At 49.3% G+C, this 13,960-nt stretch overlaps 1 protein-coding gene across 4 annotated transcripts in view; it reads right to left on the bottom strand.

Annotated features, from left to right (window-relative positions):
• Positions 1-13,960, bottom strand: part of MORC2 (MORC family CW-type zinc finger 2) — a 41,818-nt gene that overhangs the window by 12,220 nt on the left and 15,638 nt on the right. For all 4 annotated transcript variants that reach the window (XM_041003613.1, XM_041003614.1, XM_041003611.1 and 1 more), the window contains 11 exons: positions 13,127-13,195; positions 12,504-12,594; positions 8,523-8,631; positions 4,587-4,746; positions 4,387-4,498; positions 3,788-3,913; positions 3,176-3,255; positions 2,413-2,495; positions 2,059-2,144; positions 314-454; positions 60-214 (listed from right to left, as the gene is read on the bottom strand). In XM_041003613.1, coding sequence (XP_040859547.1) covers positions 60-214; positions 314-454; positions 2,059-2,144; positions 2,413-2,495; positions 3,176-3,255; positions 3,788-3,913; positions 4,387-4,498; positions 4,587-4,746; positions 8,523-8,631; positions 12,504-12,594; positions 13,127-13,195 — 1,212 coding nt within the window. The remainder of the gene's footprint in view (positions 1-59; positions 215-313; positions 455-2,058; positions 2,145-2,412; positions 2,496-3,175; positions 3,256-3,787; positions 3,914-4,386; positions 4,499-4,586; positions 4,747-8,522; positions 8,632-12,503; positions 12,595-13,126; positions 13,196-13,960) is intronic.

Genomic DNA, 13,960 nt, shown 5'->3' with positions numbered 1-13,960 from the left:
CACTAAAGTTGGAGGAAACAGAAAGGGCAGAGTTGAAGCAAGCAGCATAGGCCCATTACCAATGGCAATGTCCTTCCAGTACTGCGCCAGGTGCTCCCCCATGGCCCGCAATAGGTGCCGGTACTCCTTGGCATCTGCGAAGTCCTGTTTGTTGTGTGTTGGCTCCAGGACCAGGTAGGGCACATCAACAACCCCCACAACTCCTCCGCATGCCCTGCAGGGAGAAAGGGGACACAGCGGTTTAACTGCGTTGGCCAGAACCTGCATGCCATCCACTCAGCTGGAAGGCTCTCCTCCCTCGGGTTGTACTCACATGCCACCTTCCAGCTGTGGACCCACTTTCTCATACATCTTGATCAGGCGGCTGCAATTGTAGATGAACATACCGTCCAGGTACCGGTGTTCAATGTTGACACCAAAAACGAAGTTCAGCTCCTTAGGTTCTTTCAGGGCGCTAAGAAAGAAAGAAAAAACTTCAGACAGGTTTGCCCATGAGCAGCCAGCACCATGTGTTGGACTTAAGCCTGAGACACGTCAGGCCAGACATTGTGCATCTCCACTGAGTGCACAGCCTCTCTGACTCGACAGACACATGTAACTGTGCATTCTCCTGGCATCACAAATTAAAACACCAAAAGCTGGTCTCTCAGTAATAGAACAGGGCTGGACTCAATTATTGGGAAGGCACTACTACAGATCTTATTAGAAAAGACACAAAAGTATCTTTAATTCTCCTCCAAAACTCCACCAATAGGAAAGCGGTTCTTAAAGAAAAAAAAATTCATAAGCACAAATACCCAACACCAGCATGGAATTATTATCAGCAAAACCTCAGGTGCCGAAATGCAGATGGAAAAGCAGTGCCAGACTCAGTCATTAAGCCACAGAGCCTAGGTAGGCTTCAGACAGGGAGGATGCACAAGGAGGCAACTGCAAACATTCACCGTAAGTGGGAAAGTCTACAAAACTCGGTCTGATGGAGTCAGCACTGTGGGGACAGCAGGTAAAACTGCCTGCCCGTGATGCTGGCAACCCACATGGACACTGGTTTGAGTCTTGGGTGCTCCACTTTCAATCCAGTTCTCCCTGCTAAAGTGCCTGGGAAAGCAGTAGAAGATTGCCCAAGTGTTTTGGCTCCTGTACCCACACATGGACAAGCCAGAAGATGGTCCTGGTTCCTGGCTTCAGACTAGCCCAGTTCCAGCCATTGCAGCCGTTTGGGGAGTGAACTAGCAGAAGGACAATCTCTCTCTAAGTCTTTCAATAAATAAATAAGAGAGAGAGAAAGGTAAGAAACTCAACCTACTGAATTATCCCACATTTGTAATCAGTGAAAGGAGATTGAACATGAACATATATAAAACACCATATATAAAGAGTAGATAAGCTCAGGTGGTAGAATCATAAGGAATTATTTGAAAAGTTTTAGTTTATTTTGCTGTATGTTTTATTTGAAATGCAAGAGAGGGAGAAAGATTGATCTTCCCTTTTCTGGTTTAGTCCCTAAATGACTGTAATGGCCAGGTCTGGGCCAGGTTGAAGCCAGCAGCTTCGTTCAGATTTTTCACGTGTGTGCAGGCACCCAAGCACTTGGGCCATCTTCTGCTGCCCTCCCAGGCACATCAGCAGAGAGCTGTATGGGAAGTGGAACAGCTGGGACTCAAACCAACACCCATATAGGATGCTGGTGTTGCAGGCAGTAGCTTTGTTCACTAGACCACATGTCAGCCCCTCAAATATCTTAGATGTCTGTGTTTTTCAAATTTTACACAATGAACATTTTGTGCATTCTTTAAAAGAGAAAAGGAAAAACGAGGAAAAAAGGCGAGATGGTGAGGATGGTTAGGGGTTCTTTGTGAATTATCCAGCTTTCCCCGCCTTTTCCCAGCTCATGAAAAAAGCAGGAGCTCAGTGAGGCCTCTCTCTTCCAAGGGCATCTGACAGAGATCACATTAGTGGTTTTCTCAAAGCCATCTTGGTGACAGAAGTGCAGCCTACCAACCACCAATGCAAAAGCAACACAATTGTGAAACAGCACAGGCCAGCCCTGGCACTGACCGCTGCTTGGCCTCCTTGATCCTCTTCTTGACGTCGGCTTCTCTGCGCAGGGTAATGGCTGTGTTCTGGACCTGTCGCAACATCACCTAGACGAGCACATCAATAGCAGATGAGGGGGACAGGTACGTACCCAGGGCCACGGCAGCTAACGTTCCTGCCGTCACATCTGACTTTCCACTATAACTCACAGGGACAGACAACCCCATGTGGATATGTTCCTTCTTTCTACAGAAGCAGCTTGTCGCTAGGGACAAAACAAAAGCTGTGTTTCCAGAGCCAGCAAACCTGCCACACAACCTAGGCTCCTCAGCAAACAAGCTGGAGAAGAGGAGCAGTGAGCGTCCGGGGCCTTACCCTAGAATCCCGGGTGAGGTCTCCGCCCAGGCGCACTTCCAACGTCCGAGCTTTGCTCTCTGCCTCCCGGGCCTTCTCTTCAGCTGAAATCCAAAAGACACCGTAAAGATTTCAAAGGCTCAGAACTTGCTGTCACCTCGCCGGGAACCACAAAGGTTTCTTTGATGGAGAAATCACTTGGGAAAAGGTGAGCCAGGGCAGCCACGGCTGGGAGTGTGTTGGGAGCAGCCTCCAGACCAGGACAGTGAGAGTCAATGTGGAAAGGGGGAATTTGACTTTCACAAACATCACAGAGGCCCTGTGGAGAGCAGGCGCTATTTCCACCTGACATTTCAAGCTTGAAATAAAATGGCTTCAACAGATCCAAACACATATAAGGCAAGCAGAGCTAAACCCTCAGCATGAGCTGGAAACCAATGCAGCCTTCACCATCGGGGGGCAAGAAATTCTGAGCGACACTGGCTGCTGTGTGAGTCCTTGAGATTTATGATCTGCAGAAAACTCAGGAAAACCAATCCCCAAGGGCTGGAGCCACAGTGGAATGTGGTCTGCTTCCCTTTGGGCAGGGTAGTTGATAGGTTTGGATGGATGGCTATAAATGGCTGAAGTGAAGGTAGAGGGACAGGTGGCATGTGATGAAAGGGCTGGAAAAGAACAAGAAAATGGCCAGGGGAAGGGCCTTGTCTGTAGGTCCCTGCTCCGGCCTAAAGAGCATCTTCGAAACACTCCCGCCCAACACTCCCCTGCAGAGGGCGTGCATTACCAATCCGAGCCACGTGCTCTGCCTTCTTCACCTCCTGCTCCGCACGGGTCTTGAACCGGCTTGATGTGTACTTGTACATCCTGGTCAGCGGAAAAAGAAACCTGAGGTCTGAACAGCAGCGGGCAGACAGCCACCCCAAGTACTCCCAAGCTGTGTTTTGAGATGAGGCAAAACCAAGCTCATCTCAAAAAAAAAAAAAATCAGATTCCTTTCTCTTCTTGCCCCTGCCTTTCCCCTCTGTCTTTGACAAACAGTCCTAGTTACAAGGGTGTCATCAATCTGTGGCAGAAACGCACCTTAGCAACAAGGCTGGATCCTTATGTACAGCATCCCAGCACCCCGGGCCCTAAAGCTGAGACACCGCTTACTGTGCCAGGCAGGACACATGCCATGTTCCAGAGGCACTCACAATCCACGTGCTCAGCCAGCCAGATTCCAGAGGCTGTCAGCCAGTCTGTCCTCTGGGACCCACCAGTGACTGGCAAATCACAGACGGCTTCAGGGCTCACCCACAGCCTGCCCTGACGGAGCCGCCCTCTCATGGTGCAGCACGCCAACGAGGCCCCAGCCCCAGCCCACGGGCGGCAGCAGGTCAGGTGGGCTGGCCCTTACCTGGGTTTATACAGGCAGCAGGAGAGCCTCTTGGTCTGCACCTTGTGCCCATGAATGAAGATCCTCATCCGGGGATCGATATAGAGCACAGCGGCGTAGGCTCGGAATGAGCGCCGCTCTGGCTTCCTGGGGACCAGAGACAGGCACAAGGTCACCCCCCACAGCAAGCCCTAACAAAGGCACACGAGGGTCTCTGTGGGCCTGCCACCTATCCATCTCCAAGCTCAAGCCCCTACTGCAGCCCCAATGGGGTACTCCCTCCACATGGATACTGCATGCCATCTCCTCAGATCCCAAACACAGGTGACCCCCAAACGCCTCACTGAGATCTACTGTGGAAACCTGGTCAATTTCTCTCCCGCCCTAGACCTTGTTTTTTTGTTTTATCAAACCAAGGAGTCAGAGTGAAGACTCCTCAGTCTTTTAGTTGAATGGAAGACACGCTGCCTTGTTCGTTGCACCAGCCTGTGTCTAGGCGGCTAGAGCCCTCCAGGCCAGTAGTCCCAACACTCACTTCTGGAGAAACGCCGGGAATGAGGCCTGCCTGCTTCCTCTGCAGTCGCCAGTCCCAGGCCTGCTCCTTTCCCAGCCACACTCACGTGCCCTCCGGAGAGGTCTCTGCCATCTGGATATCTCTCGGATTGGAGATGATGTCCAGCTCCGGCTCTCCATTGTCCATGAGTTTCAGATTAAAAATGATCACCAGCGTCCCTGGGGAAGAGGTGTCCTTTCATTCTGGCAGGGACTCCCCGGTCTCTCCCCACACCGCTTGGGGCTCTGCAGGCTCCAGACTCCTTACCGCTGTTCCCAGGAATCTTCATGAACTGGGACATCACTTCCTCCTCTGTGCGGAAGGGCGAGTATTTGTAGATGAGCTCTGTCTCGATGGCAAACTTCTCCACGTTATCTGTGACGGGCTCCCGGGTCCGAGCATGCCAGGTGGGCAATGGGACGATCACCTTTGGGGAAGCACAGGCAGACGGTGAGGCAGGCCCCAGGACACCTTCCCTCAATCATGTGGCCGTTGTGTCTTTGCCCACAGAGCCTCCACTCTACCAAAGACCAAGACCTGAGCCCAAGCGCCACAGCCTGGCACACCAGAGGCTCCACAGCTTCCAGCCTGCGCCAAGACTCAACCTCACATTGCCATTTCCTCTTACGGTATTGCTGGTTTATAACTAGGGGAGTGTCTGTTTTTTCTCACAGGTAGATTCCTTGGCTTTTTTTTTTTCTTCAATGATTTAGTAAACATTCTCTTACCATTAAAGAAAATACATTTGCAATTACCTAGTGAGTCTGAAAATAACTAATAAAATCTACAACTCAGCAACCCTACCCTTAGGTATGTTCCTTATGAGAAATGTTCTCATTAGTCTTTGCTAAGTTCATGGGAAATGTATATTATGAAAAAACTACACATGATTTTCAAGGTTTTTTCCCAATAGAACAAATGTCTTTTAATTCTATATTTCCACAAACTTTCTCAAGTACTCTCGTACACTAGCATAAGAACAACTAAAATATCCAAATATCCAATATAGCGTGGTAAAACTCAACAACACTGTAGCTACAATGAAATACTAGACAGTAATGATAAATGACGACATTAAGAGCAACTAGCATCAACACAGATGATCCATAAAGACAACATAATTTGGGCCTGGCGGCGGGGCCTAGCGGCTAAAGTCCTCGCCTTGAACGTGCCGGGATCCCGTACGGGTGCTGGTTCCAATCCCCACTGCTCCACTTCCCACCCAGCACCCTGCTTGTGGCCTGGGAAAGCAGTCGAGGACGGCCAAAAACCTTTGGATCCTGCACCCATGTGGGAGACCTGGAGGAAGTTCCTGGCTCCTATCTTCGGATCAGCACAGCATCGGCCGTTGGCTGTGCTCACTTGGGGAGTGAATCATCAGACAGAAGATCTTCCTCTCTATCTCTCCTCTTCTCTATATATCTGACTTTGTAATAAAAATAAATAAATCCTCAAAAAAAAAAAGGCAACATAATTTACAAAATATGACAATGTGAATTCACATCTGCAAAGGTCATAAACAGGCACTAAAACAGGCACAACTAAACTATTACTTAAGGACGCATACACAGGTGACAAACTAGACAAAAATATGGAAATGAGCATCACAAAAGTTACCTGAAGCCAGTTCCTTCAGGGCCACAGTAAGAAAAAGATTATATAGGACCCTGTAACACTGGTCAATGACAGATGGCTTTGTATCCATCCTCTTCACTGTACACACACTTTAATACATTCTTCTACATACACAGACTTTCATTTTATGTCCAAGTGCCTTTCTTGGAAAACCCGACTCCCAACACCACCTCCACAGAGGCCTCGTTGTTCCCCTCCCCCTCCCTGGAGGCCACAGCACCTGCAAGAGGGATTCCCTCTAGACAGAAAACCAGTTGGGGTACCTCAGAGGCCCAGACCAGCCAGCCCACCCCCCGAAAAAAACAGTCTGCTTCTTAACAGCTGCCAGGGTGATAAAGCTGTTGACGAGCTCAGAGGCATTAGCTGGTTTCTAAGAAGTTTTGTGCTTGTGAAGTATTCCACCCCGCCAAGGCTGGTTTGGACACATTCCTCCCTGGCCGAAAATGATCTTATTTTGAAATCCTGGCCGAGTTTGTACTAGGGTACAGTCCAAAACAGTGACCTTCTAGCACCAAGTAAGGAAGAAACTTCACCCTAGCTGTCTCCACTGGGGGAACTGAGCTCCATCTGTGTTCTAAAGCAGTACTTCAAGCTCCCACTCACCACCACAGTCACAGGGGACAACAGCATCACTTTACACAGCAGACCCTCACTTTCACTGGCAGTATTGCACACTCTTCTTGCAGCTTCGACACCACCACTCCCCTCCCCTCCTGGTTTTTCTGGAACTGTGGATGGGGGCAGCCCTCACTTCCTCGGCTACTTTCTCCACCCACTCACTGCCCTAGACCCCAGGTCCTTCTCTCACTCTATGCTTACTTGCCATAACACCCTGGGTCCAACTCCAGGCTCCCAGTTTCCTTTGCATATCCAGAGCAAATTTAGCCCAGTCCCCTCCCCATGGCCACTCTTCTGTTGTTCCCCAGAAGCCCACCACTTCCAACTGCCACCCATAGCCTTCCAGTCAGCCCTCTCCCTTCTCCAACCCCCTCCACTCATCAGTTATGGTCCACATCCTGAAGAGTGCTGCTTGCCTCTCTTTCTCTCACTTCCCTGCTCCAAGTTCTGCCAGGATCTCTCAACAGGGTCACTCCAACACTCACCCTCATCTTCCCAGTATCACCACCACATAATAATCAAATGCACTTTCTAATCAGAATCTGACCTGGGTACATCCTTGCTTCATAAAGTCCCCCTCACTCAACAAGCTTGGAGCTGAGCCCAATCCGCTCTCCAGAAGCCATCAGGGGTCTTCAGGTGACGCCATCTGAGGTCCCTGCCAAACCCCTGACTGGCCCTCAGGGACTTGGCAGGCTGCCAGTACTGACCTGAACATGCCCCCTCTGACAGACCATACGCAGCACTCCAGAAACCTAGCCCCAAATCCTAGCCAAGCCACACCCTCCTGTCCTACCTCCCCTGCAGATACAGCCCTCATCTCCCTCCAAGCGTGCTGAGTGAACCAAGTTACCACTCTGAAAAGGCAAACAACCCCACTGGCTTACTAAATAAAGATGGCAGGAAAAGAGAGCCTGCCGTCCTCATGGTTTAGTTTGCTATGATACAAGACTCAGATCCAAACAAGGCCAGGACAGACTCAGTCGCAGCCAACCAACAGAGAAGAATCAACTCAAACAGCAAAGAATTATGCTTCTGTGACGATAATGGGTTTCTTTCTACAGAACTTAGTCCCCACCCTTACCCCTTCAAAACTCTGGCCTCCATTTTTCACATATGAAAAAAAGATACAGGAGATGAAGAGTTCAGGCTGCTGGCCAGACCACAGAGCTTTCCTAGTACCCACCAGCAGAGGGCAGAGATCTCACCAGAAATCTGGGCTCGTCAGAATCTGAGCTCTTAGGTCCCAAGCAGCAATCAGCAGAGCACATGCTGTGCTATCACGGCTATCATGTTTTACAGTCAGAGACTAGGTTCCCAAAACCTTCCTTCCAGCTCAGCAGTAATCACTGGGGCTGTTAGAGCCACCACTTCCACAGGGAGAGCAACAATCAGGTGCCAGGTAAGGACAAGCTCCGGTTCACGCTCCTCTGCTCCTGCTTGCCTGGGCCCTGCAGGTGTCTGATCGGTGGCTTCCAACACCAGCAGGAAAGGCAACACACTGCCTCAGGAGAGATGTGCTCACAGCACATTCCACAAAAACACCAATTGAGCACGAAAGACACTGCTGTTCTTGTCATTCCTGCCACTCCTACTCTCCACCCATAGCCAGGCGAGCCCAAAATACTCCCCCAATAAAATAAGTCTCCTTGGTGACACCCCACACATGGAATTCAGATCTTAGAAGAGCTGCACACCCAACCTTCATTCCTGCCACTTGGCTCATCCTGAGAAACAAGATAGTAGCTCTCCGAAGTGTTCTAAGATTTCCCTTTCTCTCACATGATGAAGGTCATCTGTCTTAACTCCTCAAACAATCCATCTGACCCACTAATCCCAGGACAGGGCGCACGTGCCAGAGAGCCGAGCACAGCCAACAACCCATGCAAACAGTCCAGGCAGAGTCAGGAAGTATGCGGTGGCGATTCAGACCACGAGGATGGGACCTACTTCATCAATGCCCTCCTCCTCGTGAAAGGTGCGAGACAGGAAGAGGCAGGTCATGGTGTCTTCCTTCTTGGTGAAAAGGATAAAATCCTTTCCAATGCGCATTGAGCCCCTAAGAGGGAAACAGAGACACGGTTAAAAGCTCACATGAAAGAGTGGTACCCTTATTCCCTGGTCACGACAGAAGTTGCCTCTGGAGGGCTGCCCCGTAGGCCGCCCAAGGGCCCAGACCGCTGAGTGGCCCTTTACCCATCTAACACTCTTTGCTCCACCTTTCTATCAGCTCTGTCAGTCTTTACCTACCATCTTTTCCATCACATCTTCCCAGGATCTACTGTCCTCCCACTACCCCTTGGGATACGCTCACCACCAATCCCAGTCCCAAGTTACTCTCACTCCCAGCCTGTTGTCACAACACTTGTTTCACTCCTGCTCTTGGGCTCCTGGTTTGTGCCAGCCACACGAGGGCTGAGGAGCCCTCCCACTGCACCACAGACCAATGCTTCTGCTTCCTAGAAGCTCTCAAGAAAAAAAAAAAAAGAAGAAAGAAAGAAAGAAAGAAAGAAAGAAAGAAAGAAAGAAAGAAAGAAAGAAAGAAAGAAAGAAAGAAAGAAAGAAAATAAATCCTATGTGAACCCAGACACAGGAGCTATCAAATCATAATTCTCAACCATGGTGTTCAAGGTGACCTGTACCTGGCTCCTGTCCTGAAGAGTCCTCTGGTTTAGAACAGCCTTGCCACCTCTCAAGCTCACTGTGACATTGGCAGGCCCCTACTTTTGGACACAACTGGTTTCTGGGAACTGTGCCTTGAAGCCGACTTTCACTGGCCAAGAGTGAGAATGAGGTCTACTGCTTCCTTCCTCTGTTTTGTGATGCTAAACTGCCCACCGAGAAGGCTGGGACAGGCTGTCCCAGGCAGCAAGGAGCAAGGCAGCAACCCTCAGCAGCACGGAGCAGGCTGCTCAGTGAATACCAGCTGTTCAGCTCCTTCCTTCTGAACAACTTCGGCCGTTTATGTCTATTATCTCACTAGTCCTCCCAACACCCCAGTATACAGATACAGACCTCGGGACTACCCCAGTATACAGATACAGACCAGCATGCCAAGCACACAGCTGAATGGCCATCACTCGGAGATGCCCTGGGGCTGCCAAGTTCTGCGCTGCCTTCTCTCACAGGCATTGGCAAGGCTCAGCCCCGCTTGAATACCACAGTCCAGCTCCCTCTTCCTCAAGCTGGCATAGCAGAAAGAGGCCCATCATCTTATCTTCCACCTAGCAAAACCTTTGTGCCTCTTTCCCCCTCTGGATCTGGCCTTGACCTTAGAGCCAAGTTAGAACTTGGAAACGACGCCTCTCTGCTGGCTTCCTGGCATCTCAAGCCTTTTCTCACCACAGATCACCTTCCTCAGGAATAGTGAAACGGTTTCAGAATAGGCACAATGCATCCTCTCAACACTAGATGGCTCTAGTTTGGCAGGAGCTTCTTCATACAAGCCTTCTAAAATACAAAAGGAACACTCAACTTCTGTGGCGTTCCTGGCCTGTCTTCCACTCACTTTCAGAGTCATATTTTTTTTGCTCCTGGGAACCCCCTCACCAAGGAAGAATGGTAGATATCTGAGCTCCATTTCCAGATGGAGCAGCAAAGCACACATTCAGAGGGATGAAACAACTTGCCTACAGACACAGGACTGACTGGACCAGGTTGGAGGACATTAACCTAAAATCCTGAGAAGTCACAGTTTCTGCTGATGCTAGGAGACTTCAGTTATCAGTCTTCGATATCCTGCATCAAGATGACCAGTAGAGGGGCCAGTGTTGTCCCTGCCACCCAGATGGGAAACCAGAAAGAAGCTTCTGGCTCCTGCCTTCAGCCTGACCCAGTCCTTGCTGTTGCAGCCATGTGCAGAATGAATCAGCAGATGGAAGATATCGCTCCTTCTGTGTAACTTTCAAAAATGTAAATATTTAAAAAAAAAAAAAAACTTGAAGAAAGTTCTCAGGTGATTCATCTATGACCTCAGAGTCCAAGGCCCGTCTAAAGCGCACTGAATCAAGCTAGAAACTGCCATCGAAATTCCAAAGGACAAGAAATAAAATCAGACACCAGGAAGCTGGCACGGTGTCACAGGAAGCTTATCCTCCATTGGCAGTGCTGGCATCCCATATGGATGCAGATTTGTATCCTGGCTGCTCCACTTCCGATCCAGCTCCCTGCTTACGGCCTAGGGAAGCAGCAGAGGATGGCTCAAGTCCTGTCCCCACGTGGGAGACCTGAAAGAGGCTCCTGGTTCCTGGCTCTGGAGTGGCCCAGCTCTGGCAAGAGCAGTCATTTGGGTAGGGAACGTTCTCTTTGTAAATCTGCAAAGAAAAAGTTTTTCAAATAAAAATAAATAAGATTTTTTTTAAAAAAATCAGAAGCCAGAAACCAAGCTGGGGTCTCTCACGCACTGACAGTATTTAACCTCTAAAGTGCTTGGATATTGCTAACTTCAATTCATGAAGGAGGAAGCTGAGACGCAGTAGTAATCAATAACTCAGGTGAGATTTGAACATTAGTTTGTGTGAAGAGAAACAGAAAGTGGGTGACGCTATGCAGATGGAAAGACCTGGTTTATATCCCAGTTCTCTCTCTCTCTCTCTCTCTCTTTTAAAGATTTATTTATCTTTATTTATTTATTTTTTATATAGAGAGGAGAGACAGAGAGAAAGATCTAAAAAGATCTTCCATCCACTGGTTCACTCCCCAAGTGGCAATAATGGCCAGAGCTGCGCCGATCTAAAGTCAGGAGCCAGGAGCTTCTTCCAGGCCTTCCACATGGGTGCAAGATCCCAAGGCTTTGTGCCTTCCTCAAGAAGGGAGCTGGATGGGCAGCAGGACATGAACCAGTGACCATATAGGATCCTGGTGTGTGCAAGTCAAGGACTTTAGCTGCTAGGCTACCATGCTGGGCCCCAAATCACACTTCTACATGCAAGCTTATTTATACCTCTGGGCAAATCACTTCATCCCTATAAGCAATTTCTTCATCAGAAAATGAGAATAACGGCACCTGTTTCTCACAGGACTGCCGTGAAGCTCCAAAGAGATCACCTAGTGCCTGCTCATGCTAAGTGTGTCTTTGTTTCTTAGCTCCTACCCCGAGAGACAGAAAGTGGATCAGGTACAAGAGCTCCAGGTTCTTCTCCCCACTCACCGCACATGGCACGCTGAGGCCCAGCTAAGGCTGCGGACAAACTGCCACCCTCTCTCAAACAACACGTGTTCGTGGTGAGACTGGGAACGTGACTCATCATTCCATTTGCACAAACTCCAGTCCCACTAAATCTTATTCCATCCAAAGGTATGCACAGCTGGAAGTGAGCATTTCAGAAATAGAAACCTTTCTCTTGGGGCTTCACTCAGAACCAGAACAACACATTCCAAACACTAAACAAGTGGGAACCAAGGGCTGAGAAAGACATCCCAGGGGACCTGGAGACATTAGGTGGGTCCCTCCTTCAGGAGCCTTACAGGACATGTGCCTAGAGGAGCGCCTTTGGGAGAGACAGCCTGAGTCTCTCCTACACACTCTGGATCCCAGGTGCCCAGGAGGTGCGACACGCTGCAGGTGCTTGACCAGCACTGCTGCCCTGCCAATGATCTTGCCGCCTCCACCTCCCAGTGTCTGAGACACATCCCCTTCCCCTGAGAGAAGCACTTTTATTCTCCAGCACAGGATGCAAGGAAGAGCTTCAAGGGGAGGAGAGGCACAGCTAGAGTTCACAGACATTCACATCTCTCCCGCCACAACTTGTTTGTGATGTTCAGATTCTTTCAATGTGTGCAGCGAATGCAGCTGCACAACAGCTGCTGAGTTACCCTCAAACCGCTACTGCTGTTCCAGCATTCCAGCCACGGAGCGGTGAAGGAGGGGGACGTGGGGCAACATCACGAGACTTTGTTTTGGGCCCTGTTACAGGCTTCTGGTATACCTACGATTTGAGCCCATTCCCGTACTGCCCAATCTGAGTGGACTCTGGTGTCCGCTTGGCCGACTTCCCAAACTGGATCACGCTGGCAGCATCACCTGAAGTGACAGACACAAAACAAAGTGAAGAGTCTGTATTTCTACTCCAGGATCTAGAGACGTGAGTCTGGTTCCATCTAAGCAGAGTTCTGTGCAGCTGAAAAATCTTTCATCCAGGAAACTCACAACCATGAGGCAAGCAGAGACAAGCTTTCTTGGCCATCACTGTGACCTGTACTCTGTGGCCAGACTATGGCAAGAAATGTGCAGAACATTTTTGTCCTTCTAGCTCCAGGACATTGTACAAGTTGGTAAACAGAATGTACAAGAATAAGCAATCTGACTGACGTTAGGCTGCCCTCAGATTCTATCTCCCATGTTCAGAAAAGACCCAGCAACTATGCTTCCAGAAGTGGAAGTAAGCCCAAGAATGTCGCAATCATTTTTGTGCGCCCCAAGTAGATCTTCTACTTAGAAAAGGTGGGTACAACAGGAACACAAGGTTACATAAGCAATTCATAAAAAGCAGTTCCCTCATGGCCACACACACTCCCCGACCCCAACAAAGAAAGGTAATGATCTCATCACTCACTTGGATCCATTCCTGCTCCATCATCCAAAAAGCAAAGCATAAACCCTCCTCGGAGATCTTCTCGCCTTTCTGCAAAAGAAGTAGCTGGCATTACTAGGTTGTTATCCATGACAATGTGGCAACATGGGTATGGCGAGAAGCTAGATCAATGTGCAGCTTAACTCTAAGAACTCAGGTCTAACTGCTGCGTCCACCAGCCCTACATGAGATGAGTTAAAACTTCAGGGAACTTGAGCATCGCAATTCCCGTCATAGGTTCTCCAAAGCTTTCTAGACCATGGCAACGCCTGAGAGATTTCCTAAGAAGGGCAGGGATGACCTGTGCAGCATCTGCATTTCAGATACATATACCTCAATTACCCTTCTGCCTTTCCACTTGGATTACTATCACTTCTGCGTTATACCATGGATCTTAAGCCACTTAGGCACTATGCTGTACCTTATCAACACTCCTCAAAACCAATGGGGAATCTCCTTTGTGAATGAAGTCAAAGGGAGCCTTCAGAGAAAGTAATCAAGCCAGACATGATCTGGGCATGACAGTGGCAGGTGCCTTCTACAGATGAGCTGAGTCCACACATGACCATTCCCCAGCTAACTGCAGTTTCTAGACTATTTGCATCATCACATCCCCCACTACCTGTAAGTCATTACAGGGACTCCCCAAGAGTAAAATATTGCACAAGGTGAGGTGAAAGGGGTCTGGTTCCCAGCTGATATTAACTAGAAAAAAACAGTCCTCTGACATCAAGACACACAGCAGCTTTGGCAGAGTTTTCTGGCCAACTGGAAGAGAACAGAACAGCCTGTGGGTACAATTCCACTAACTGGAAG

This window comes from Ochotona curzoniae, unplaced genomic scaffold (genome assembly GCF_017591425.1).
Source record: "Ochotona curzoniae isolate NIBS_2020 unplaced genomic scaffold, NIBS_Ocur_1.0 scaffold_274, whole genome shotgun sequence".
In the NCBI taxonomy this organism is placed as follows: Eukaryota; Metazoa; Chordata; class Mammalia; order Lagomorpha; family Ochotonidae; genus Ochotona; species Ochotona curzoniae.
The sequence above is the reverse complement of the archived record's forward strand: the minus strand, read 5'-3'. Positions and strand labels throughout refer to the sequence as shown.